At 41.2% G+C, this 27,326-nt stretch overlaps 1 protein-coding gene across 2 annotated transcripts in view; it reads right to left on the minus strand.

Moving 5' to 3' along the window:
• The window catches only part of brf1a (BRF1 RNA polymerase III transcription initiation factor subunit a), a 98,712-nt gene that overhangs the window by 19,631 nt on the left and 51,755 nt on the right, over positions 1–27,326 (minus strand). For both annotated transcript variants that reach the window (XM_041061419.1, XM_041061420.1), the window contains exons 17-18: positions 14,438–14,489; positions 7,860–8,019 (exon numbers count right to left, since the gene is read on the minus strand). In XM_041061419.1, the coding sequence (XP_040917353.1) occupies positions 7,860–8,019; positions 14,438–14,489 (212 nt within the window). The remainder of the gene's footprint in view (positions 1–7,859; positions 8,020–14,437; positions 14,490–27,326) is intronic.

Consider the following 27,326-nt stretch of genomic DNA (forward strand, 5'->3'; position numbering starts at 1 on the left):
AGGTCAAAAAAATTTTTGACTTTTTTTGGCCGATTTTGACGCCTTACTATACTATGACGTTTTTTATGACATTTTGAGGTCAAAAATTTTTTTGACTTTTTTTGTCCGATTTTGACGCCTTACTATACTATGACGTTTTTTATGACATTTTGAGGTCAAAAAATTTTTTGACTTTTTTTGGCCGAAAAAAACGCATTACTATACTATGACGTTTTTTATGACATTTTGAGGTCAAAAAAATTTTTGACTTTTTTTGTCCGAAAAAACGCCTTACTATACTATGACGTTTTTTATGACATTTTGAGGTCAAAAAAATTTTTGACTTTTTTTGGCCGATTTTGACGCCTTACTATACTATGACGTTTTTTATGACATTTTGAGGTCAAAAATTTTTTTGACTTTTTTTGTCCGATTTTGACGCCTTACTATACTATGACGTTTTTTATGACATTTTGAGGTCAAAAAAAATTTTGACTTTTTTTGGCCGAAAAAAAACGCCTTACTATACTATGACGTTTTTTATGACATTTTGAGGTCAAAAAAAATTTTGACTTTTTTTGTCCGATTTTGACGCCTTACTATACTATGACGTTTTTTATGACATTTTGAGGTCAAAAATTTTTTTGACTTTTTTTGGCCGAAAAAAACGCCTTACTATACTATGACGTTTTTTCTGACATTTTGAGGTCAAAAAAATTTTTGACTTTTTTTGGCCGAAAAAAACGCCTTACTATACTATGACGTTTTTTATGACATTTTGAGGTCAAAAAATTTTTTGACTTTTTTTGTCCGATTTTGACGCCTTACTATACTATGACGTTTTTTATGACATTTTGAGGTCAAAAAAATTTTTGACTTTTTTTGGCCGATTTTGACGCCTTACTATACTATGACGTTTTTTATGACATTTTGAGGTCAAAAAAATTTTTGACTTTTTTTGGCCGAAAAAAACGCCTTACTATACTATGACGTTTTTTATGACATTTTGAGGTCAAAAAAAATTTTGACTTTTTTTGTCCGATTTTGACGCCTTACTATACTATGACGTTTTTTATGACATTTTGAGGTCAAAAAAATTTTTGACTTTTTTTGGCCGAAAAAAACGCCTTGCTATACTATGACGTTTTTTATGACATTTTGAGGTCAAAAAAATTTTTGACTTTTTTTGGCCGATTTTGACGCCTTACTATACTATGACGTTTTTTATGACATTTTGAGGTCAAAAAATTTTTTGACTTTTTTTGGCCGAAAAAAACGCCTTACTATACTATGACGTTTTTTATGACATTTTGAGGTCAAAAAAAATGTTGACTTTTTTTGGCCGAAAAAAACGCCTTACTATACTATGACGTTTTTTATGACATTTTGAGGTCAAAAAATTTTTTGACTTTTTTTGGCCGAAAAAAACGCATTACTATACTATGACGTTTTTTATGACATTTTGAGGTCAAAAAAATTTTTGACTTTTTTTGTCCGAAAAAACGCCTTACTATACTATGACGTTTTTTATGACATTTTGAGGTCAAAAAAATTTTTGACTTTTTTTGGCCGATTTTGACGCCTTACTATACTATGACGTTTTTTATGACATTTTGAGGTCAAAAATTTTTTTGACTTTTTTTGTCCGATTTTGACGCCTTACTATACTATGACGTTTTTTATGACATTTTGAGGTCAAAAAAAATTTTGACTTTTTTTGGCCGAAAAAAACGCCTTACTATACTATGACGTTTTTTATGACATTTTGAGGTCAAAAAAAATTTTGACTTTTTTTGTCCGATTTTGACGCCTTACTATACTATGACGTTTTTTATGACATTTTGAGCTCAAAAAAATTTTTGACTTTTTTTGGCCGAAAAAAACGCCTTACTATACTATGACGTTTTTTATGACATTTTGAGGTCAAAAAATTTTTTGACTTTTTTTGGCCGAAAAAAACGCCTTACTATACTATGTCGTTTTTTATGACATTTTGAGGTCAAAAAAATGTTTGACTTTTTTTGGCCGAAAAAAACGCCTAACTATACTATGACGTTTTTTCTGACATTTTGAGGTCAAAAAAATTTTTGACTTTTTTTGGCCGAAAAAAAACGCCTTACTATACTATGACGTTTTTTATGACATTTTGAGGTCAAAAAATTTTTTGACTTTTTTTTTGCCGAAAAAAACGCCTTACTATACTATGATGTTTTTTATGACATTTTGAGGTCAAAAAAATTTTTGACTTTTTTTGTCCGATTTTGACGCCTTACTATACTATGACGTTTTTTATGACATTTTGAGGTCAAAAAAATTTTTGACTTTTTTTGGCCGATTTTGACGCCTTACTATACTATGACGTTTTTTATGACATTTTGAGGTCAAAAAATTTTTTGACTTTTTTTGGCCGAAAAAACGCCTTACTATACTATGACGTTTTTTATGACATTTTGAGGTAAAAAAAAATGTTGACTCTTTTTGGCCGAAAAAAACGCCTTACTATACTATGACGTTTATTATGACATTTTGAGGTCAAAAAATTTTTTGACTTTTTTTGGCCGAAAAAAACGCATTACTATACTATGACGTTTTTTATGACATTTTGAGGTCAAAAAAATTTTTGACTTTTTTTGTCCGAAGAAACGCCTTACTATACTATGACGTTTTTTATGACATTTTGAGGTCAAAAAAATTTTTGACTTTTTTTGGCCGATTTTGACGCCTTACTATACTATGACGTTTTTTATGACATTTTGAGGTCAAAAAATTTTTTGACTTTTTTTGTCCGATTTTGACGCCTTACTATACTATGACGTTTTTTATGACATTTTGAGGTCAAAAATTTTTTTGACTTTTTTTGGCCGAAAAAAACGCCTTACTATACTATGACGTTTTTTATGACATTTTGAGGTCAAAAAAATTTTTGACTTTTTTTGTCCGAAAAAACGCCTTACTATACTATGACGTTTTTTATGACATTTTGAGGTCAAAAAAATTTTTGACTTTTTTGGCCGATTTTGACGCCTTACTATACTATGACGTTTTTTATGACATTTTGAGGTCAAAAAAAATTTTGACTTTTTTTGGCCGAAAAAAACGCCTTACTATACTATGACGTTTTTTATGACATTTTGAGGTCAAAAAATTTTTTGACTTTTTTTGGCCGAAAAAAACGCCTTACTATACTATGACGTTTTTTATGACATTTTGAGGTCAAAAAAATTTTTGACTTTTTTTGGCCGAAAAAAACGCCTTACTATACTATGACGTTTTTTATGACATTTTGAGGTCAAAAATTTTTTTGACTTTTTTTGGCCGAAAAAAACGCCTTACTATACTATGACATTTTTTATGACATTTTGAGGTCAAAAAAAATGTTGACTTTTTTTGGCCGAAAAAAACGCCTTACTATACTATGACGTTTTTTATGACATTTTGAGGTCAAAAAATTTTTTGACTTTTTTTGGCCGAAAAAAACGCATTACTATACTATGACGTTTTTTATGACATTTTGAGGTCAAAAAAATTTTTGACTTTTTTTGTCCGAAAAAACGCCTTACTATACTATGACGTTTTTTATGACATTTTGAGGTCAAAAAAATTTTTGACTTTTTTTGTCTAAAAAAAAAAGCCTTACTATACTATGACGTTTTTTATGACATTTTGAGGTCAAAAAAATTTTTGACTTTTTTTGGCCGATTTTGACGCCTTACTATACTATGACGTTTTTTATGACATTTTGAGGTCAAAAAATTTTTTGACTTTTTTTGTCCGATTTTGACGCCTTACTATACTATGACGTTTTTTATGACATTTTGAGGTCAAAAAAAATTTTGACTTTTTTTGGCCGAAAAAAACGCCTTACTATACTATGACGTTTTTTATGACATTTTGAGGTCAAAAAATTTTTTGACTTTTTTTGGCCGAAAAAAACGCCTTACTATACTATGTCGTTTTTTATGACATTTTGAGCTCAAAAAAATTTTTGACTTTTTTTGGCCGAAAAAAACGCCTTACTATACTATGACGTTTTTTATGACATTTTGAGGTCAAAAATTTTTTTGACTTTTTTTGGCCGAAAAAAACGCCTTACTATACTATGACGTTTTTTATGACATTTTGAGGTCAAAAAAATTTTTGACTTTTTTTGGCCGAAAAAAACGCCTTACTATACTATGACGTTTTTTATGACATTTTGAGGTCAAAAAATTTTTTGACTTTTTTTGGCCGAAAAAAACGCCTTACTATACTATGTCGTTTTTTATGACATTTTGAGGTCAAAAAAATGTTTGACTTTTTTTGGCCGAAAAAAACGCCTAACTATACTATGACGTTTTTTCTGACATTTTGAGGTCAAAAAAATTTTTGACTTTTTTTGGCCGAAAAAAACGCCTTACTATACTATGACGTTTTTTATGACATTTTGAGGTCAAAAAATTTTTTGACTTTTTTTTTGCCGAAAAAAACGCCTTACTATACTATGATGTTTTTTATGACATTTTGAGGTCAAAAAAATTTTTGACTTTTTTTGTCCGATTTTGACGCCTTACTATACTATGACGTTTTTTATGACATTTTGAGGTCAAAAAAATTTTTGACTTTTTTTGGCCGATTTTGACGCCTTACTATACTATGACGTTTTTTATGACATTTTGAGGTCAAAAAATTTTTTGACTTTTTTTGGCCGAAAAAACGCCTTACTATACTATGACGTTTTTTATGACATTTTGAGGTAAAAAAAAATGTTGACTCTTTTTGGCCGAAAAAAACGCCTTACTATACTATGACGTTTATTATGACATTTTGAGGTCAAAAAATTTTTTGACTTTTTTTGGCCGAAAAAAACGCATTACTATACTATGACGTTTTTTATGACATTTTGAGGTCAAAAAAATTTTTGACTTTTTTTGTCCGAAGAAACGCCTTACTATACTATGACGTTTTTTATGACATTTTGAGGTCAAAAAAATTTTTGACTTTTTTTGGCCGATTTTGACGCCTTACTATACTATGACGTTTTTTATGACATTTTGAGGTCAAAAAATTTTTTGACTTTTTTTGTCCGATTTTGACGCCTTACTATACTATGACGTTTTTTATGACATTTTGAGGTCAAAAATTTTTTTGACTTTTTTTGGCCGAAAAAAACGCCTTACTATACTATGACGTTTTTTATGACATTTTGAGGTCAAAAAAATTTTTGACTTTTTTTGGCCGAAAAAAACGCCTTACTATACTATGACGTTTTTTATGACATTTTGAGGTCAAAAAATTTTTTGACTTTTTTGGCCGATTTTGACGCCTTACTATACTATGACGTTTTTTATGACATTTTGAGGTCAAAAAAAATTTTGACTTTTTTTGTCCGATTTTGACGCCTTACTATACTATGACGTTTTTTATGACATTTTGAGGTCAAAAAATTTTTTGACTTTTTTTGGCCGAAAAAAACGCCTTACTATACTATGACGTTTTTTATGACATTTTGAGGTCAAAAATTTTTTTTGACTTTTTTTGGCCGAAAAAAACGCCTTACTATACTATGACGTTTTTTATGACATTTTGAGGTCAAAAAAAATTTTGACTTTTTTTGTCCGATTTTGACGCCTTACTATACTATGACGTTTTTTATGACATTTTGAGGTCAAAAAATTTTTTGACTTTTTTTGGCCGAAAAAAACGCCTTACTATACTATGACGTTTTTTATGACATTTTGAGGTCAAAAATTTTTTTTGACTTTTTTTGGCCGAAAAAAACGCCTTACTATACTATGACGTTTTTTATGACATTTTGAGGTCAAAAAAAATTTTGACTTTTTTTGTCCGATTTTGACGCCTTACTATACTATGACGTTTTTTATGACATTTTGAGGTCAAAAAATTTTTTGACTTTTTTTGGCCGAAAAAAACGCCTTACTATACTATGACGTTTTTTCTGACATTTTGAGGTCAAAAAAATTTTTGACTTTTTTTGGCCGAAAAAAACGCCTTACTATACTATGACGTTTTTTATGACATTTTGAGGTCAAAAAAATTTTTGACTTTTTTTGTCCGATTTTGACGCCTTACTATACTATGACGTTTTTTATGACATTTTGAGGTCAAAAAAATTTTTGACTTTTTTTGGCCGAAAAAAACGCCTTACTATACTATGACATTTTTTATGACATTTTGAGGTCAAAAAAATTTTTGACTTTTTTTGGCCGATTTTGACGCCTTACTATACTATGACGTTTTTTATGACATTTTGAGGTCAAAAAATTTTTTGACTTTTTTTGTCCGATTTTGACGCCTTACTATACTATGACGTTTTTTATGACATTTTGAGGTCAAAAAAAATTTTGACTTTTTTTGGCCGAAAAAAACGCCTTACTATACTATGACGTTTTTTATGACATTTTGAGGTCAAAATTTTTTTCGACTTTTTTTGGCCGATTTTGACGCCTTACTATACTATGACCATTTTTATGACATTTTGAGGTCAAAAATTTTTTTTGACTTTTTTTGGCCGATTTTGACGCCTTACTATGCTATGACGTTTTTTATGACATTTTGAGGTCAAAAAAAATTTTGACTTTTTTTGGCCGAAAAAAACGCCTTACTATACTATGACGTTTTTTTATGACATTTTGAGGTCAAAAAATTTTTTGACTTTTTTTGGCCGATTTTGACGCCTTACTATACTATGACGTTTTTTATGACAAAAAAATGAAAAAAAATGTTTTGACTTTTTTTTGGCAGATTTTGACACCTTACTATACTATGACGTTTTTTATGACATAAAGAGTCAAAAAAATTTGTTTGACTATTTTTGGCCGATTTTGACGCCTTACTATACTATGACGTTTTTTATGACAAAAAAGTCAAAAAAAAATTTTTGACTTTTTTTGGCCGATTTTGATGCCTTACTATACTATGACTGTTTTTTATGACATTTTGAGGTCAAAAAAAATTTTGACTTTTTTTGGCCGAAAAAAACGCCTTACTATACTATGACGTTTTTTTATGACATTTTGAGGTCAAAAAATTTTTTGACTTTTTTTGGCCGATTTTGACGCCTTACTATACTATGACGTTTTTTATGACAAAAAAATGAAAAAAAATGTTTTGACTTTTTTTTGGCAGATTTTGACACCTTACTATACTATGACGTTTTTTATGACATAAAGAGTCAAAAAAATTTTTTTGACTATTTTTGGCCGATTTTGACGCCTTACTATACTATGACGTTTTTTATGACAAAAAAGTCAAAAAATTTTTTTTGACTTTTTTTGGCCGATTTTGATGCCTTACTATACTATGACTGTTTTTATGACATTTTGAGGTCAAAAAAAATTTTGACTTTTTTTGGCCGATTTTGACGCCTTACTATACTATGACGTTTTTTATGACATTTTGAGGTCTTACTAAAAAATCACTTTTTTTGGCATATTTTGACATCTTACGGCTGTATGACGCCTTTTGTTACATTTTGAGGTCTTACAAAAAAATCGCTTTTTTTTGGCATATTTTCAAGCCTTAGTATACTATGAAGTTTTTTATGACATTTTGAGGTCTTACTAAAATCAGACTTTTTTTTGGCATATTTCGGCCGAGAGCCTGCCTACTTAGCTAAAAAGTTTATATCACAATGGTCATGAGGCGGCTGAACTAAAACCTTACGATACCAACCAGCTGGTCTCAGCTTCTGAACCCAAAAACGGTTCAGAAATAACAATTTTTGGATGATTTTACATTTTTACTTTATTTTTATTTTCAGATAGTTTTAACTTTAACATCAGATGTTTAACACCAGATGTGCTGTGATTTTGTTTCACCACTGTTTAACAAATTCAGGGATCAGGGACATGGTAAAAGACTGTGCGTTAAATGACACTCACCGTTGCTGCCCATCAGCTCCATGGCGCTGACACAGGTCTCCTCCTCCTCCTCATCTTCCTCATCAGCAGCCGGATCATCGTAGACGACCGGCCCGCTCTCCACCACCACTCCGCTGGCGTGGGCTCCCACAGGCCCCGGCAAGAGGCTGGAGGTAGAAACCTGTGCAAACAGGAAATATTGTTGGTTGCGCGTTATTCAGTATTTTTATTATTTTCCTCCGTGTGACTCACATCTCATATTATCATAAATAGTGTAGTATGATGGTGTGTGTGTGTGTTTGTGTGTGTGCGCGGTGAAAACAGCATCACAGTGTAACTACAGCCTCTTATTGTCTAATTTAAGATTCAGCTCTTTCAGACTCTGAGTCGCACTGAGGGGTCAGGACTGAGCCGGAGCCTCGAGGCACAAACACTCTCAAGGTTCAGAGAAAACCTGTGAAATTAAAAATGAAGGCGTGAGGTCAAAGATGTAATTAGAGTGCCCCCTTTTTTTCCTGAATTTCACCACGGTTACATCAAATTTTTACATCAAATTTTCACGCATGAATTCGACGACCTTCCCTCCTGAGCAGCCGCAGGTGACTCTGTAACCCGGATTTATTTCCAGGTGCATGCTGGGAGGCAGAGCGGCCTGAAACAGGAGGAAATGTTGGCAGCAGAGAGAGGAAACAAACAGCTGGTCTTACTCCACCCTGCTGCAGAGGACGGAGGGGGCGGGGAGGGGACGGAGGGGACAGGGAGGGGACAGTTTTCCAGCGGTGGAAACGGTGATAAAAGTTGGCCTGAATGTTCCATTTCATATTTGACCACAGAAGAAGAATCACACTTCCACCAAATGGAAACCGCTGACCTTCATAACACTGTTGTATCACTAAATAGCAGCTGCTACACAAGAGCCACTGAACAACTAAGTCTGAAACACACACACGCAGCTCGTCCAGCACCTCAGCTTGTTGAACAAGCAACCAACCAAACAACCAAACAAACAAACACAGAGGAAAGTCCGCCGCTAACGCCAGTTTGAGGCTAGAAGCTAATTCGCTGCTTAGCTGCAGGTAAACGTACCTGAGAATCACGTGGGTTCTGTTAGATGCTGCGTCACTGTCTGCTCGTGAGATGCAGCTGCAGAGCTACAACCTGCAGCTGCTGTCAATCAAACGCGTGGGTCACTTTTTTTTCTGAATTATCCAACTAAATTCATTTTACGTGTAAAAACAGCTTTTTCTGATTAATAACCGAGCTTCTGTCTGTTGGGTTTGAAGGTTGGTTTCAGCTGAACCCTCTGGCTCCTCCCTCACCGTGAGAACAGCCGAGACTCTGATCCGTTTTGTACATTGACCCTGCAAAAACCAGGACCGGTCCATGTCCATTTAAGCCTCAGCACCTCCACCTGTCACTCACGTTAACAGCGATGTTTTTAATACTGTGCTGCTCTAAGACAAAGAAAATTTCCCCTCGGAAAACACTCCGATCTGATCTCATTCTGAAGAACTTCTATAGTCTCAGCTTCAATCTGGGTTCTGTTTATTTTGCTTGGTGATGAACTGCACAGATATCAAAAGGCAAACAAACTATTTCACCAGGGAGTTTTTGTTGCCCGCCTTAAACTAGAGAAACTAATAAAATATCTAAAATGAGATGTCTCACTGTTTTTCTCTGATTCAGATTTTTCAGCTCTGGAATATAAAGAATCCAGATCTTATCTGAAGAAAACCCATCATCTTCAGTTTTTTTTTACCACAGCGGCTACGAGGAAAGCAGCACGTTATCACTTTCCTTTCAGCCGCGGCTAATTATAAACCCGGAGGAGAAGCAGGTGGAGGGTCCACGGAGCGACAGGGAGATATTTCTGTTCTCCTCAGTAACAGCCTGTTGGAGTCCCTGCTGAGGCCCCTCGTTTCTGCTTGCCACCTCCTGCCATCTCTCCCTCCAATTTGCCTTTCATTTCTTCCCCTGTCCTTCCTTTCCTCCCACCTCTCTTTTATTTCATGTTTCCTCTGTTTTGCCTCCTTTATTCTACCCACATCCTTCCTCTCTGCATCCTTCTCTCCTTCCTTCTCTCCTCCTCAACGCTCATTTTGGCTCCAACTTTCCCGCGATCCTTCAGGATTTTTTTTTCCATCCTGAGCCTTTGATAAACAGACGAACGTTTATACTGTGAGAAAACTGCAAAATGAAAACCACAAAATATCAACCAGAAACCAAACCAACCAACCCTTTCCCCCCCTTTCCTTAGTCCTTTAGTTTCCTCTCAGCGGATCCCTGCTGACTTTAACCTCACCGGGCTGTAAAAGGCTCCTCATCACAGGAGCTGGATGCCTCATTAACTGCCGGTGAACGCAGGCGGTAATGTGAAGAAATAAAAAAATAATTAAAAGAAAGCATAACGGCATAAACACGGTGCTCCAAACTAATTAGGAGGTGAGAGCTATTAAATGGGTCAGGATGACGGGGCTGTGAGAGGAGAGAGAGCGGTGCAGAAGGTGGAGCGAGATATTACTGCTCATATTTCTACACAGATAATGCTGCACTACAAATATCCAGTTAGGAGCAGATACTCACACTGTGGAGCATTTACACTTTCAGCTGACTTTGTCTGAGAGTCGCTCCTCTGAAGAGAGAACTGCTCGTTAAGGAAACGGCCGCTCAGAGGTTTTCTGGGCGTAAAGACACCGACATCTGATCACCTGCACTTACTCACACACGGAAACAACCGGCAGAGCGAAATGAACTGAGAGCAAACGTCTGGATTGATGCTCACATCCAGTCACTCCTGAGAGCCACAGTGATCGTGTCCCCTGTTTGAAATCAGGAGCAGCGCTCCGGTTGCTGAGCTCTGGCCACATCCTGCTCAGACGTGATTAGCACTATTGGACTGAACCAGTCGGCACAAAGACAGAACAAACACCCAAACAGACCAGTGTCAACACTCTGCTGTTTATAGATCTATGATCCCACTGTAAACAAGGTCAAGACAGGAGCCTGATCCCGCCCCTACCAGCTACATCAGTGTTTTCCGACAGGTTTGGAAACAACAGCAAAGCAAAGAAAATCTCCATCAGCAAGTTTTATGTGAGAATCCCTCAGATTGAATTAAGCTTCAAAATAAATCATTCACTGCTCCTTTAATGGTTTAAAGTGCTTTGACTTTAACAGGAGGCTTGTCAGGTTACTCAGGTGTCACAGCCTCCGCCTGTTCTGTCAGGACTTCACTGTGATTCCGTACGAAGTCAAAGCAAAGACACGAGCGGATGTAAACAGGTGTAGACTCACCTGTCTAAGTTCAGCAGGAACAATGACAACTGTGACTCCACTTTATGAACATTCAGAGACAGGAAGAAAAACCTGAAGTGCTGAGATTAAATAAACGTCTGAGCTTAATGAATGGATAAATAACATCTCCAGCTCAGGTTTGTTGTTGTCAGCATGTTTGTCTTCCTCATTCAATGTGAACAGGCCTTTAACCTTTTTAATCCTCTGTTAACTGGCTGGCCCAGGCCTCATCTCATCACTGCAGAGTCCCAGCAAACTAATCATGTTTACATGTGGTGAGAGCTTTAAGTCTCTCATTACTTCATTATCTTTGCTGGTGTGTTTTCACATGAATGTGGATAAATAGTGATTTAAGCAGGCTTGATCGAGCTGGAACGTGGCGTGGTTCTACCTCTGGCCTAACAGCTTCTCTGAGGATCCAGTTTCAAATAGACTCAGCCATCAGTTGCCGGGACAACTGCCTGCTCTGAACTGCGACGCCAGAGCGACTGTCTGCAGTCCAGAGCCCCTCTCCTCTGTCCTCATCCCCCCTTTCAGATTTCTAAGCCTCTCTGAAAATCTCCACATCTCGAACTGTGCCGTGTGCTGCCTCCACCAGCCTCAGTCTCAGACTCACTGTGCTTTAAGAGAGCAGAGGAGAGGGCGGCGGAGAACAGCTGGACCAGTTTCAGTTGGCAGAAATCAACTTGTTGCTCCTTCTCTGTCTTGTAAACTCATCATTTCCTCCCTTGGCTTGTTTGAAAAATGTACAGACTAATTGCTGGGTCACCGAACAGGGTGAAGGAAATCGTTTTTTTGTAAAGTGACCAACAGGGAGAGCTTGGCAGGCGACACCCAGAGCTCACACATCTCCTTTCAGCCTGGGCCTGTCGCTGCAGCGAAATGGCAGCATTACATAACAGGAGCTGCGAGCGAGGAGCAGCCTCAGCCAATGGCGACGGACGCATGCCTCCTGTTCCCAGGGGGAGGTGAGGGGGTTGCTAAGTAACAAGCCTTGTTGACCTGGCCCCTCGTGGCAATGTTTTCTTCCTGGTTGACAGAGCCTGAGCTCCCTGAGCTCCTCCATTCAGAGCTGCCAACAGCACATGATGGAGAGAGAGACAAAGACTGAGAGGAGGAGGAGAGGTGAAGGGATGGGAAGGAATGTGGAGGAAGAAAAGGAGAATGATGGGAAAGGAGAGGACAGCAGCAGCAGCAGAGTGGAGCATGAAGAGGAGGAGGTGAAGAGGAGAGGAATCAGGGAGAAATCTGCTCGACTCAAGGGAGGAGGAAAAAAGAGAGAATAAAATTATCTTTTCTTTCTTCAGAGAGGAGCTGGAGGAGCAATGAAACGATAAGGGCAGAGGAGTCGTCGGTGTTGGAACAAAGGTTGTGTAATAACTTCCACATTCACACAAACTACCTTCATCTGTGTCTGAGAAAGTCGTATTTGTCCCATCAGACTGGGACGGCAGATGGCTGTAAAAACTACGATACCCATGAGCCTCGGCTGCTGTTCCAAAAAATCAAAACAGTTTGTTGTTTACAGCCTGAATTCATCCAGAGCTGATCCTAAATGTTTGTCTAATACTTAATAAAACCGTTTTATCTTCAGCTCGACGGCGTGTAGCTTCAGCTGTTTCTCAGTCCAACTGTCAGTTCACGACGAGAATGAAGGGGACGCCACAATACCTCCTCTTTTCTTCTCTGTGGACTGATGAACATGGAACAAGTGATGAAAAGATAAATAAATCATATGAAATGAGGCAGACGAGCAGGCGTGCGAAGCAGGAAGAGAGACAGCAATGTGGGAAATGAGATGCGGGGAAAAAAAAACAAAAACACATCTATAAAATCCAGAGAGGAAAAAAAGACTTTTTCAGATCCTGCAAAGCTACTGATTGAATCTGGGTCCAACGTGAAATCTAACTGAGAAACAAAGTTCTTAAAATGTCCTACTTCTCTCTGAAGATGGCCGGTGAAAGCTGTGAAGCTATAAATGGGCAGAATGAGGACATCCTGAAATGAACTGTTCAAAGACATGAGGTCTGACTGGGTTTAGTAAAGCAGAGAGGGCACATATTCCACCGCTGACCTTGTTCTTTCTGGATTCATCTAAAAGCCGGCAACTGGCCAACAGAAGCCCATCACCGCGGGGTGGTGGAAAAAAAAAAGAGAGAGAGAGAAACCTCTGAAATGCTTTTTAAGACACTTTTGTCTTCATGTCTCAGGCTGAATTTATTTTAAGACCCTGTCAGATTTTTTTTAGGAGCAGTGAACACTGGAGGGAGGATGAGAGTGAAGGAGGAGTAATAAGCAAAGGGCAAACAAAGAGAAAGTGAGCTTCACCTCTCACACGACCTGAGAGGAGATTTATCTATCCCGTCCACTCTGCAGGAGATCTGAGCAACCAGCAACGGGCAACCGGCAACCAGCCTTTAATGTCCGACCAGGAGAGACAGACAGGGAATTACGGTCTGTCTCCAGGTTCTGTCACAGCTTCATTAGGTGGAGACAGACGTCCTCTGGGTTTGTGTTTGTATTTAGGACAGAAAGGATCAAGTCTCCTGATATTCTGTGTTTTTCTTACTGTCAACAAATCCCATGAACAGACCACAACATACATATCTTACTGCTCTGTGTGGCAGAGGTCCATTCAGGATTTCTGCCATGTTCACCACATTTTACCACACAGAATGAAACTTAACGTGTTTTTCTCTGTCAGACCAGATGAAGAATGACAGAAACCAGTGGGGACAATAAGGCCCATGTTACTTTATCAAGTACCTGAATCAAATAACTGAAAAGTTGAGGTGCTTATTCAGTTATTTCAGATAAAGCAGTCGAGCTCACTGATTCTCAGCATTTACACCTTCTCATCCTCGTCTAATGAACTCGAGGATATTAAAGGGAAAGACACCACGTTATAAAAGGCAGAGCAAAATCTGTGGCTGCGTCCAAGCTGTGCAGGATGTTTCAGTAATGAGCCGTCAAGTTCATTTTTCATCTGCTTTTCACTGGTTTTATTTTATCAGGTCCAAAGGTAAATGCTCCAGAAACTGTTTCCTTTTTTTTAAACTGTTCTGAAAATATGCTCACTGGTAAATATCAGCCGTGTTTTCAAAAGAGTGAGACAGAGGAAGGTGACGCTCTGAAACAGTGAGAGGAAAAATGGGGGAGGGCTATCTGTCCGAGTGACTGAGCGGGTGACTGAGTGCTCGTCTGTTAAGTGCGACGGCCTGAGTGAGTGAGCGGGAAGAAGAAACAGAGAGCGAGTGAGTGACGGAGACGAAGAGCAGATGTGGTGAAGATGAACGGCAGCTCACCTGCTCCACAGCCAGCTTCTTGTTGGGCTGTCCGGTGATGAACGGCTGCAACCTGCGACACAGAGGAGGACACAGAGGAGGACACAGAGGATGACACAGAGGAGGACACAGAGGAGGACACAGAAGACGACACACAGTCAGCACAGGCCCAGACTTTACATTTCACATCCTGCATTTGCTCCACATCGTAAATAATCCTTACACTTTGTTTAACAGCTTTAGCAGCAGGTTGTTCTGTTTTCAGCCAACATTCATTTACTAAATTTAACTTGGCTGTTGTTTAAACATTATTGAATTGTTTTTGTTGACTGAATATTTTTGTGAACTGTCGACCAGTCGAGAACCTGAAAAAGCTCCATGTTACGCTCAGTTCATCTGGTGTTTTTCATGCTTCAGCTTAAGCATGATATTTTAACTTTGCCGTCGGGAACGGAGCTGGACTGAGAAGATGTTTTGCCTGGTGGCTGCACAGGGTATCGCAGCTTCCACAGTAAACTTATATCACGCACTGACCCACAAAGCACAAAATGTCCACACACAATGGAAAACCGCTGGAAAACAGTGGATACGTTTCTAAGATCTGGTGGTTTGGTCCATGCCACAGTTCGACTGTCAGCCTCCAGACAGGTGGTTTTTAAAAGCAGTGCTGACCAACATCAGCATGACTAACTGAATCACTTGTGAACGAAGGACCCACAGTCTGACCGACAGAGAGTTCCTCACAGAACCAGTGCTACGCACCAAACACACGACGCCTAAAACGAATCTCTACCTGAAACAGTGGCTGGTCTTTATGACCTTGAAGTCACGCGGCTGTAGAAAATGAAGACCATCATTCATGTGCCAGTGAGTCTACATCACAATTAAATGTACAGATTTTATGAACCTCTCAAAGCCCCAGAGTAATGATTTTCATTCCTGTGGCTCATTTTTCCAGATATTAGAGGAAAATAAAGCTCTGAGGACTCAGATTACACCTGAGTGTCCACCTCAGCAGCAGCGAGGACACTGCGTCTGCCTGTTTCCCGTCCTTGTTTCTGAGTTTCACAGCACTAACGAGAGCTGTGGAGAACGACAGTGAAATACAGAGACTCCTAATCTTAATCACATCCTCGGCCTCCGCTGTGTCAACAATAAAACCCTCAAATGAAATGAATCTTTAATGTCAAAGAAATTACAAGAAAAAGGTGAAGTGGAACGAGACACACCAGCACAGGAGCTGTCAGTGGAAAACAGGATTATTAACAATTATTGGAATATTTATAGTTATTGCTGATTCTTACATTGTTTATAACAGTGAATAAAAAGCACAGCTGAATATTAGTATATACTCATTACACTCTGTGACAGGATTCACTGTTCACACAGTGCAGGCTGAGGATTTCGTTATGGTCTGAGTCTCTCTGGGTGTCTGTGGGTGATCAGATCAAATCACCGGGCAACCGACGGGAACAAGAGAGGAAACGACAGGCGACCGACTGACTGACCGACCGACCGACCGACCGACCGACCAAAGCCTAGACAGTGGCAGAGATAATCAGCGATGAACACGCCACCGGCGGTAATTCCTGAGCAGCCGTTCCACCGTCCCACCGGCTGGAATTAGCATCGCTCCCGGAGGCTCCCCGCCCCCTTCCCTGCCCACCCGGCCTGGCGCTGAGCCCTCCCTGGAGGCTTACAGTAAGTGTTCGACTCTCACTGATAAGAGAGAGAGCGCGAGTGAGCTTTTAATTAATCTGCTTTAACCAGGGGGAAAGGGGGTGGTGGGAAGTGGGGGAGGGTGGGGGTAACAGTGAATGTGGCATCTTCACCCCTCAGCACAACCCCCTCCTTTCTCAGAGCTCATTATAAAATCCCAGCCAGGCCAGTGAATCGCTCCCCGCTGAGTGAACTATGCAGGACCCCGCACATGTGCGAGACTAGACCTGTTCCCTGGGCCCTGACCCGGACAGTGGGGAGGGAGGAAGGTAGGAAACATGCAGAGAGGAGGGGAAAGGGTGAGGAAGAGAAGGAAGGGAGCAAGGGAGGAGACGGGACGGAGAAGGAAAGATGGGAACACGAGGACACGATGGGAAGGAAATCTCAGAATCAGATTAAATCCCATCAAAGGGTCGTTGACCTGCATGTAACTCCAATCACACATGGATCAATAATCAATACAACACGTCCACTTCACCCTGATAAACACCTCTGAACAGGAAGGAGCCGGATGGTCCCAGGTGCTGGTATCAAACTCTAACTTCACCAAAGAAGATGATGGTGATGAAAGGAAACGTTTCTACAGGCCGAGGCGTTTTACTCTCTGATTCTCCAGCAGTGAACTGTACACACACTTATCTCTATTTATTCAGGTGTCCCTGAAAATGGGACAAATGAGCTGTAGTTTTGGACAAAGTCATTTTTACAAGGGTGTTCCCTCCAACTCATCAGCTGCACACGTTTCCATAAACAATGTCCCGGTCACTCACACTGTTTCACAATCATCCAGCCCAGGACTCGTCCTGTGAAATCATCCGTTTCAATAACTGCACATAAGCTGAATGAAAGCGTGCGTGAGCCGGAACTGAAACTGAACTTCGTCTCGTACAATATTACAAATATTTTCATTTCTGCTTCTTACAGAGTCTCTGGAGTCTTTTACACTGAGAGAGAGAGAGAGATTCTCTAATGAAAGCAGAAGCTGCTGTTGTGTATAAAGTGAAAACACACTCTCTCTCTCATTACCACAATCACTTCCCCCGTGATTTCATTTCCTGCATTAGAGCCATTTTAATATAACCCCCCTCGTCATTTTATAGATCTTAGAATGGTTGTGCAGCATGTTGTGCCTCTTCTCATTTACATTATCTGCAGTGTTTGTGTGTCTGTCTGACATTTTGTTGTTGTTTTGCTCGTTAGCATCGAGGTGAGCTGCTTCCACGGGCCTCTTGTTGTTTTTAATCTCACTCACTGGTGATTGCATCTGTTTGTTGTGTTTGTTTTTAAATCAACCTCCAATCACCGCGTCTGTGTTTCAGCTCTGCACAAATAAACTGAGACAAACCAATGTTAGGGAGTAATTTCATTATTCATACAATAATCCAATCAATAACATGACGAGGAGGAAGGATGAGGAGGAGAGGAGGAATAATCTGCAAACGGGGGGTTGGATGAAATTAGCTCAGCGACGGGCTCCGATGTAAATAAATGATGATGATAATCTGAGCTTCGATTTTCCAGCTGGGGAGTGGATCCTCTGAGACACACACACACACACACACACGCACACACACACGCACGCACGCACGCACGCACGCACGCACGCACGCACGCACACACACACACACACAGCCTCCTTCAGCTCTTCAGCACAATTAAATCAGGCATAATCACAAAACCCCACACACGCAACTGTGGTGCCCACTCATACTTTCCCAGACACAAAAGTACACACACACACACGCACACACACAACCCCACATACAGACACACAATACAGCCTCACACAAAGTCTCTCATTTGTGCAAGACTGGTGTCCATTTAGGCTGCAGTGCATTGTGGGCCGGTGTGCAGCTTGGCAGGACGAGAGTCAGATTCAGCCAAAAGAACTGATTGTTTTTTCTTCTCCTCTGGCCTCACACACACACACACACACACACACACACACACACACACACACACACACACACACACACACACACACACACACACACACACACACACACACACACACACACGTACACACAGCACTGTACCTGGTACTGCGGATTCACAGGGGATGTGATTATATGGAGGGCAGTCTGTGCACAAAGACACACAGGATCCTACACACACACACACACACACACACACTCCCACGCTCACACACACACACACACACACACACACACACACACACACACACACACACGCACACACGCACACACGCACACACGCACACACGCACACACACACTCCCACGCTCACACACACTCTGCTGCTGTGCTTGTGAGAACTTTCCAATGGCTCGCACTCTGTCATTAACCTGTAACTGCTGAACGAATCACCTCAGAGCACAGACGGGAGGAGGCGGGAACTGAAGCGTCTGCCTCTGTGATGTCAGCGCTGTGTAAACGTGACACAAACCGCAAAAACAGTCTCTGACTCAACACATCAGTGAACGTGCTTAAATAATAGATGTGGAATTAGTACGAGGAAGCCAGCCAATGTTTTCATAAATTATTAAATAAGCCAAACAGGGTTTTTTTTTGTTTGTTTAGTTGTTTTTTTTTTTTGATATTGATACAGTTTTGCAAACTGTACAACTGAACCTGTTGTGGTTTTATTGATAATTTGACTTTTAAAGCAAAGAAACCACAAAACTGGATGGTTAAAAAAAAATCTTTTTAAACTGTCTTAAATAACGGCACGTACACACACACACACACACACACACACACACACACACACACACACACACACAGGGCCATATTTAATAACCCACTAACCCATCCGTGGCCGTGTGATGAGAGCTGTGACATTTCTCCAGATGGATGGGATTTCTGGGTCAGTTAGCACCGGGCTGTGCACCGCGGCGCCGGGCTCGTCCTTCGCAGATATTTTGGGGACTGTGACCGTTCTTTTGAACAGAGATTAGCCATTCATTGAGACGGGTGGCTGTTAATGGCCATGGGCAAAACACACACAAGCACACACACACACACATTAACGGGTGTGACAAAAAAAGACCGTGCATGAGACAGAGAGAGAACGTATCATCAAGTGTTTTATAAAGTATCATAGTGTGTTACATGGCACTTTTGATTGTAGTGTGTGTGTGTGTGTGTGTGTGTGTGTGTGTGTTTGTGTGTGTCATCAGAGGCTGGTGGCATGACCCGAGGGAAGGATCACAGTGTCACACACCACTGATCACACAAATGGGGAGGATCACATGCTCTTCTCACACACACACACACACACACACACACACACACACACACACACACACCCACACACACACACACCTCGTGTCACACTCAATTTTCTAAAATAAACTCTAGAAAAATCAGATTTTAAACAGACATTAGTTCTTAAATTACAAACATCTACATCTTCTCGCGTGACGTGAGCTGCAGCGGTGAAATCGCTCTTCAACCTCAACCAGCAGTGAAATAACATCTCAAAGCTGAAGAGAAGGAAAAAGGCTTTTAAAAATAAAGAGCGCAGACAAGTCGCAGGCACAGGAACTAACTGCAGACCTGGATTTCTTTAAAAACATCTGTTTTCAGTTTGAAGATATAAACACAGTATATAGCCAAAAGTATGTGGACACCCCTGTGTTCTTTGGGTCTGAGCGGAGCTGTCTGAGCACACGAGGATGTTTCGGACACAGGCAGTTTGTGTTTGCCTTTTTCCTGTTTGCCCCATGAAGAAATAGCAGAAATGCTGCGGAAGAACCTGAGTGGCCTTCACAGAGCCCTGACCTCAGCTCCGTCCAACACCTTCGGGATTTACAGGAACGCAGACTGTGAGCCTCTCACCCAACATCAGTGCTGAACCTCACTAATGTTCTGGAGTCTGAACGTTCAAGGTTCAGCATCTGGAGGAGAGCCAACAGCGAAGTACACAAACTAAAATCCGCCACGCTCAGCATTCAGCTCGCTCACTGATCCACAACAACCTCCGACATCACCTGTATCTGACAGAGCCGACATCTATCGCCAATCAGGCCGGTTCTCCATGACGGCATGGCAACGGCAGTAACCATGACCAGCGCTTCCCACAAGCATCTGCTAAGTGCTGCTGTTTAAAAAAAGAGGTGCCTGGTGGATGCAGAGTGGGAACAAACTGAACACCTCCACCTTCTCAGGCACCATGGAAACAAAACGGTCTTTCAGGGAAGCCAAAGCCACAGCTGTGGTTTGCTGCTGCGAATAACTCCCTCACTAAAATTCAGTCACCAAACCATCTCATCCCATCTGACTGTGAACTGATTCAGTGATGAATTTATCTAAATTCAGTCCCACAGCAGCTTTCGACTCTACGATGGTACAATGCTACACAACAGCATGCAGCTTCTATAATGTTGTATAATCTATATATAATCTATAATGTTGCATCACAATTTATTACTTCTTTTATTTTTTTATTTATAAGTTGAATCTGTAAAGTAACTGAAGCTGTCAGATAAATGCTGTGGAGTGAAAGTGGAAAGTAGCACAACGTGAAAATACTCAAGTAAATCTCAAGTATCTTGAGTAAATGTACTTAGTTACTTCCTGCCACTGATGTTTAACCAGTTTTACATGAGAGGAATTTTAAAAACTCATCCACAGAACCGCGCGCTGCACGCTGTATAGATTGGAGATTTATTGACATTTCAGTCAAGGAAACTTTCTTTAATTAGTTTGCAGAAATTCTTCAGCTTTTTATCAAAAGGAAGTGAGAATTTAAAGTTGTAATCCCTCCCTGTGGAACGAGCTTCCCACCGTCGGCAGGAAATCACATCATCTTAGTATTCACGCCCACTCTGCAGACTTCCCTCAGCTCAGGCTACGAGTCACCTCTTCATCACACCTTCATCTTCACCCGTGTGCTGCCGTCACACGATCACACGCGTGTCTAGCTCTTCTTCTCTGTCCTTTGTTCTCTGCTCAGTCCTGTTTCTGAACAGTGTTTTGTTAAGATGTCAGACGTGTTAATGATTTTCTAAAACAGGCAGATGGTCGTCTCCTGTTCACCGTCACTCAGGCCTCCTCTCTGCAGCGGCTTCACTGAGCATTTTTACAACACACTGACTGACAAGCTGAACTCAAAAGCCAAAAACAAAAGTCTTTAATTTAATCGCCTGTGGTCCCAGTGGGATTCAAAGCTCTAAAACAGTTGGTGCGATTTGAGCTTTCAGGAGCTTCAGTTTACATTTCGGAGGAACGAGCTGCGACAGCAGCGATTAATCTGAGCTCTCTGGGAGAGTCCTGGAGTCACTTATGGAGGTCAGAAGTCAAACGGCCATCAACAGCGCTGCCCGCGCCCCCCCGCGGCGGCAGACTTTTCGGCGGACCTCCGTCCCCATGGCAACCATTTACAGCAGCGGGGAGTGGCTCCTGACACCCAGTGAGGCCTCAGCGTATAAATCACCATGTATAAATCACTCTAAGAGGAAAACAATGGGGCCACATGTAGCGCTCTCATAAAGGAAGATCCACCCCCACAAACACGCACATGTTGCTGCCCCGCACCACCACCCCCACCCTCCACACAGCACAGAGAGATGTGCTGTGTCTCAGTGTGTCCTGCCTCTGCAGCCTAAGCCTGAGATTCACAGCAGAGAACAACATCTTATCAGCTGTCTTTGAATAGAAAACTACATTACACTACGATTTACAGGACTGTGCACGAGTTCTGGTCCCGGATTCACTCTGCAGCAGGACATCGAGCCCAAACACACAACCAGAGCCATGAAGAACTGTCTTCAGAGACAAGAAGAACAAGGAGTCCTGCAGCAGATGGTCTGCCCCCCCCCACAGAGACCTGATCTCAGAAATATGGAGTCAGTCTGGGATCCCATAGAGACGGAGACACAGAGACTAAATCCTCAGAGGAACTGAGTCAGGTTCTCAAAGAGGCTGGATCTGACGAGTACCTGAAAAACTGTGTGGAGAACAGGTTCTTTTAGTGCCTGAAACCTTTGCACAGTACTTATTTTTTTCTGAACTTTGAGGATGTTAAAAACATTTTGGCTGTGCTAAAATGAAAAAGTCAACTATTCCCAGCAGAAACTGAAACTTGTTTTAAGCGTCTATATTCAGAAAAAAAAACCTGAATGCTCACTCAACCCATAAAATCAGGGAATGTGATCCAGGCTCTGAACGTTGGCATCGCATTTCGCTCGGTGTTTCATCAGGTTCATGAAAAGACACGAGCCAAACAGTTTAAAGGCGTCCCGTGGAGTTTTCTCGTAAACAAACAAAAGCTATGTTTTCATTCAAAGACGCATTATGTGCATCCACGAGGCCTAACAAACATGTTGCATGTGTTTCCATCCTCAGAAATCTTGTTATTAAAATGCTTTAAAGCCTCCTTTACACTTTTTACATCCACACTTCTCTGCTCGGAGTCATCTTCTTCAGCAGAGAGCACATCGGTTCGTGGACTGATGAAGAACGTGTGTGCTAAACAGGATTACGTTCAGACAAACTATAAACTACAAGATTCTTCACTGGAATCAGGAAAAATGAAACCTGATGTTAGAAAACACTGAAAACAGCGTCAGCAACGCGTTTCTTTAAAAGAAAATAAGGCTGTTCCAGGCTGAGTGACGGTGGTTTTCATTTTACCGTCTGTCTGCTGAAAGGAGCAGAAATCTCTGACTGTAGGCGAGAAGCTCATTTCTTCAAAAGGAACCTCGTGTACTGAACATCCTCCTCTTCTGCTGAATCACATCTCCTCCTCCTCCTCCTGTATTTGCTCTAATCTGCGGTGAAAGTCAGACTCCTGCCCACTGATCCCCTGTTCCCGCTCCTCCTCTTCAGACCATGATTACCCTGATACAGCTGCAGCTCCAACCTCTGGCCTCTGTTTCATCAGCTGGTGATAATACTGACAGGGAGGAATAAATGACTAATGAACTGCCTTCTCTGTTTTCTCCTCTGTCTTCCTTTCACACCATCTCTCCTCCACTCGACAGACTTCGGATCATTAATCTGTGATATCCAGTTCATTCTTAAGTTGTTTTCTAATGAAATGAATTTTTATTGAAGCCACTGACCTTAAAATACTTTCCCAGCTCATTAAGAAAGTCAGTTTCCTCTGTCTGTTCACCTCTTTCACTTCATAACATCTTTAAGGTCACAGTCCTTCAGTTTATCTCTGTTAGTCTCTTCCTGTGAACTTCACCTCCACATGAAGGTCACAGCTTTCTCTTCCCCTCCGACACCATTTCTCCTCCTGTCCGTTTTTACCTTCATGCGCTTCTAAAAAAAGCTCCTCGTGTCTTTCTTTTGCTCCCTTCACCTCCTCACTGATCAGGTCAACTCTGTACTGCCTGATAGAAGAAAGCTTTCCTCAAAGAGCTGTGAATTATATTTGTGGACAAACACATTAACACTTAAATTGTCCACTTAAGTTTAAATAAGGTTTTGTACAGCAGTTACCTGGAGACGTTTTCTCCATAAAAAACATGTAGAAATATTTCTATGTTCTGCTGCTTTTAACTTCTCAGGACTCAGACTTGATTAACAGATTCTCTGTCCTGCTGTGAAAATGTGACCAGAATGAAAAACAACTTTTCTGTGAGTTCTGAGGAGCCGTCGAGCTCTGCTGAGATCAATAACAATCTGGGATCAGTTTTATCTTGACACATTTGAATGATGAGCGCTCGGCATCGTGTTCTCTGAAATAAAGATTAAAGCTTCCCTGTGCAACAGTTTTTTTCAGTTATTTATTTATTTTTGCAAAACTATGTATATGGAATTAAAAAGTTAAGAAATCCAATCCACAGATGTGTTTACACAGCAGAATCAGACAGCTCAGATGTTTTCTACAGGCTGTCGTGGTGGATTTAAATGATCCGTGTCTGTGTTGTTGCAAGTTTTAGTTCTTTAACTGAGAACTAAGTTTCAGCGTTCTCAGTTTCACTGAGCTTGTGGTCGACTGGTTTATTAGCGACGAACAAACCGGTTACCAATCGAAATGAAGCCTTTTCAAATCTTTGAGTTGTCATTTGTTGAATATTTTTTAACGGTGCAGAAAAGAAGCAAGCACAATCATTTATTACTTCTCCGCAGTGCAGATGAATTTCCTCCCTTCCAGGCAGCGACTGGCTTTCACAAATTTCCGTCTTGTATGAAAATCAATCAGCAGACTGGGAAAACTGGCTTGAGCTGTGTGATGCATCACAACCAACACCAAGCCTCCATTAATCTCAAGGTTAAGTGCAGATTGATCTGAAAGTTCAAAAACTGGAGTCTGCTCATGATTTTAAAATAAGTAAAATAAAACGGCTGAAAATAGAAAATAGAAAAAGCTTCCTTCCTGTGTGCCATCCTCACTCATCTCTTGCCGTTGACTCGCGGTGACGCGTCACGACCCTCCGCTGGGCGATTCGTCCTGCCTTCTACAGCCCGTCCTCATCTACACGAGGTCAAACTGGGACAGACACTGCTCCACCACTTCCTGTCTCTTATTCCCACCTTCAACCTTCAGTTCCCTTCAAACATCCAGTTTCATTTTTCCTCACAGAGACGTCACACCACAAAATTTCCATCACCCATCTATTAATCTCTGCCTCCGTCCCGTCTGTCTCGCTTTCCCCCTCCTGTCTGTCTCACCCTCCTCCCCTCCTTCACCTCCTTCACTCATCCACTCCGCCACGACTCTCTCTGTTAGGCTATCAGTCTCTCCCGGGCTTAGCGGCTCGTTCCTAATCAGCTTACTGCCAATGAGACTAAGCCTGAGCTGAAAAGGCGATTGAGGGAGGCCGTTTAGCCACTGGCTGACAACTGGCAATAGCTGGGGGGGATGGTGTCAATAAAACTTAGCAGGGAAGGGGAATAAAATATAAAAATGAAACTAATATATCATCTTGGGTTTTAAGAGAGTGGAGACCGACTTGAGAGTGAAGATAAAAAGGGACAAAAGACGAAGTATCTCGGTTTATTTCGGTGTTAAGGCGTCCCTTCTTGCGGCTCCGGGGGGAAAGTCTTCAGCTGCTAAGCTACGCCGCGGCACCGTGAGGCCATGAACTTCCACAATAGCATCAGCTCTTTTCGTGTCAACATCTTTCGGTTGCTGCCTGGGCTGTTTTTTCTCTTTTTCTGTGGCTAAGCCATGGATGAAAACTGGGATGTTTTCCAAATGGCCCAGTTTTAGAGTTCCCCTCGAAATTCCAGCCCTGGCTGTCCCATTAGTTACAGTGCGAGGCGCGCCGGAGAACAAAGGTCTGGCCGTTGAAAACTGTTTGGATGGAGGAGGCTGCGGAGAGAAAGCTGCTGTCGCTGCTGCGAGCAGAGCCGGATGTCCAGAATCAAAGGGATGCTCTCGTTTCTCAGGGCTTCATGAGAAATGGGTTTGTCTGGAGGAGGGGTGGGTGGGTAAGGGGAGAAGGGATTAAATATCTGAACATCTCTCTGGATGACAGAGGAAGCTAAAGACCTAAATGTAAATGTAAGTGAAATGTGCTTGATTTAACACGCACCCTGCAGAGGAGCAGGCCTGTTCGCCCCTGGCATGTTCTTTTATGTATGAAGAAGCATGTTATGGCATCACTGGCCTGATTGTGAGTCAAAATACTTAAAGTACCCAAAACAATGTGAAGCACAGCTCGGGCTCAGTTGACATTTTTGCCTTATGAGTCCATCACAATGCGCATCATGCATTAGAAAAGAACGGCTTATTCTCAGAGCCACCACATACAGAGCAACTGTACCATTCAGTCTGAGTTTTGTCTCTGTCCATCTGTCAAATCGACGTCCAGCGTTCTCTCTCTTTTAGCTCCGTGTTTGGTCTCTATCTGTGTGTGTGTGTCTGTTGAATCAGCATCTGGACATGAGGCTCATGAGGAGACTGAGACTGAAAACGAACAGTATATTCGTGGGCTGTAAAACCAAAACAACGAGCTAAACCCTCTGAGAGCTGAGAGCAACTGCAGGTGATAAGTCAGGTGATAATTATCAGCTGGTTTGTCTCTACGATCGACCCGTTTCACAGCTCACACAGACGTTTGATTCATTGTGAATATAAAAACATTGATCACAGCAGCTTTAACGACAGGGGATGCCCCACGCTGTCCTCATTTTAGAGCTCTCTGGGAAAAATGTGGGATCCCGGGCTTTATAAATAAGCTTGACCTGACTAGATTCTCATTTAGTTCAAAAACTGCACAAACAGCTTTTAAAAAAACAACAATCGTCGCCCCTGTAATTCCTGAAAAGCTCACATTTTTCAGAAACAAGCTTTTAATCTCATCAGCAATGTGTGCCACCCACATCACGTGGCTGCTGGAGAGTCCCAGTGTGGGACGAGGAAGGGGGGGGTGGTGGGTGGAGGTTGAGCCTGGCAGCACCCATGACCCCCTCTGTCCATTTGTTTGTCTGCCTGCTAACCTCCACCAGCATCCAACGGCTCATTGGTCGCAGTTTGCAGGGGGAAGAGGAGGGGAGGGGGAGCACTGCAGGATCAGAGGCTTACAGGGAGGGGCTGGAAACCACAGACAAATTATACACCCTCCCCTAACACAGCTGGTCGCATAACAAGGAAAAACATCCTCTTCAGCCGAGTGTGCTGGGCAGGAAAATATGATACTAACTGCAGAGCCCGCCCCCACCCGTTTCCCCTTCACAGTGGGTGGAGATTTAACTGGAGCTGCTCTCACTCACTTAGTTTTTGCTGTTTCTGTAAAAGTTTTTTTTAAACGCACAGACTTCTTGACTTTATCGTGGCACCTGCTGAAAAACCAACACGGGAACTATTTCCTTTTCCTTGGAGAAGTGGGGGCAGTGGCAACATCTGGCCAGAAAACTGCTGAGTCCTCCAGTTTCTCTGGCTAAGTCTGTGGATCCGATTTACATTTTTGGAAAACCAACACAGACCAAAATGGTTGCCTTGCCTCTCCTCCCACCGAGGAAAAAAATGCATTTAGGAATTTTCTTCTCTTCTTCTCTTTTTTTTTTCTTTCTCCAAAAAAAGCTCTGGAATCAGACAAGCTTCCCTAAAAAGAGAAGAAGGGGGAAAAAAATGCTTTGAATGGGAAAAAAGCAGATGAAGGAGCTGAGAAGCACAAAGAGTGACCGAGAGGAGGAAAAAATATCACTGGAGGGCAATTATCTGGGCTATTTCTGGAAGACTGCTTTTCCATCCTCCAGTAGGGATGGAGGGAACAGGGAGGGTCTGTTTGGCAGCTGGCTGGAGGAGATGGAGGGTGGAGAGACAGAAG

This window comes from Toxotes jaculatrix, chromosome 17, assembly GCF_017976425.1.
Source record: "Toxotes jaculatrix isolate fToxJac2 chromosome 17, fToxJac2.pri, whole genome shotgun sequence".
Classification (NCBI taxonomy): domain Eukaryota; kingdom Metazoa; phylum Chordata; class Actinopteri; family Toxotidae; genus Toxotes; species Toxotes jaculatrix.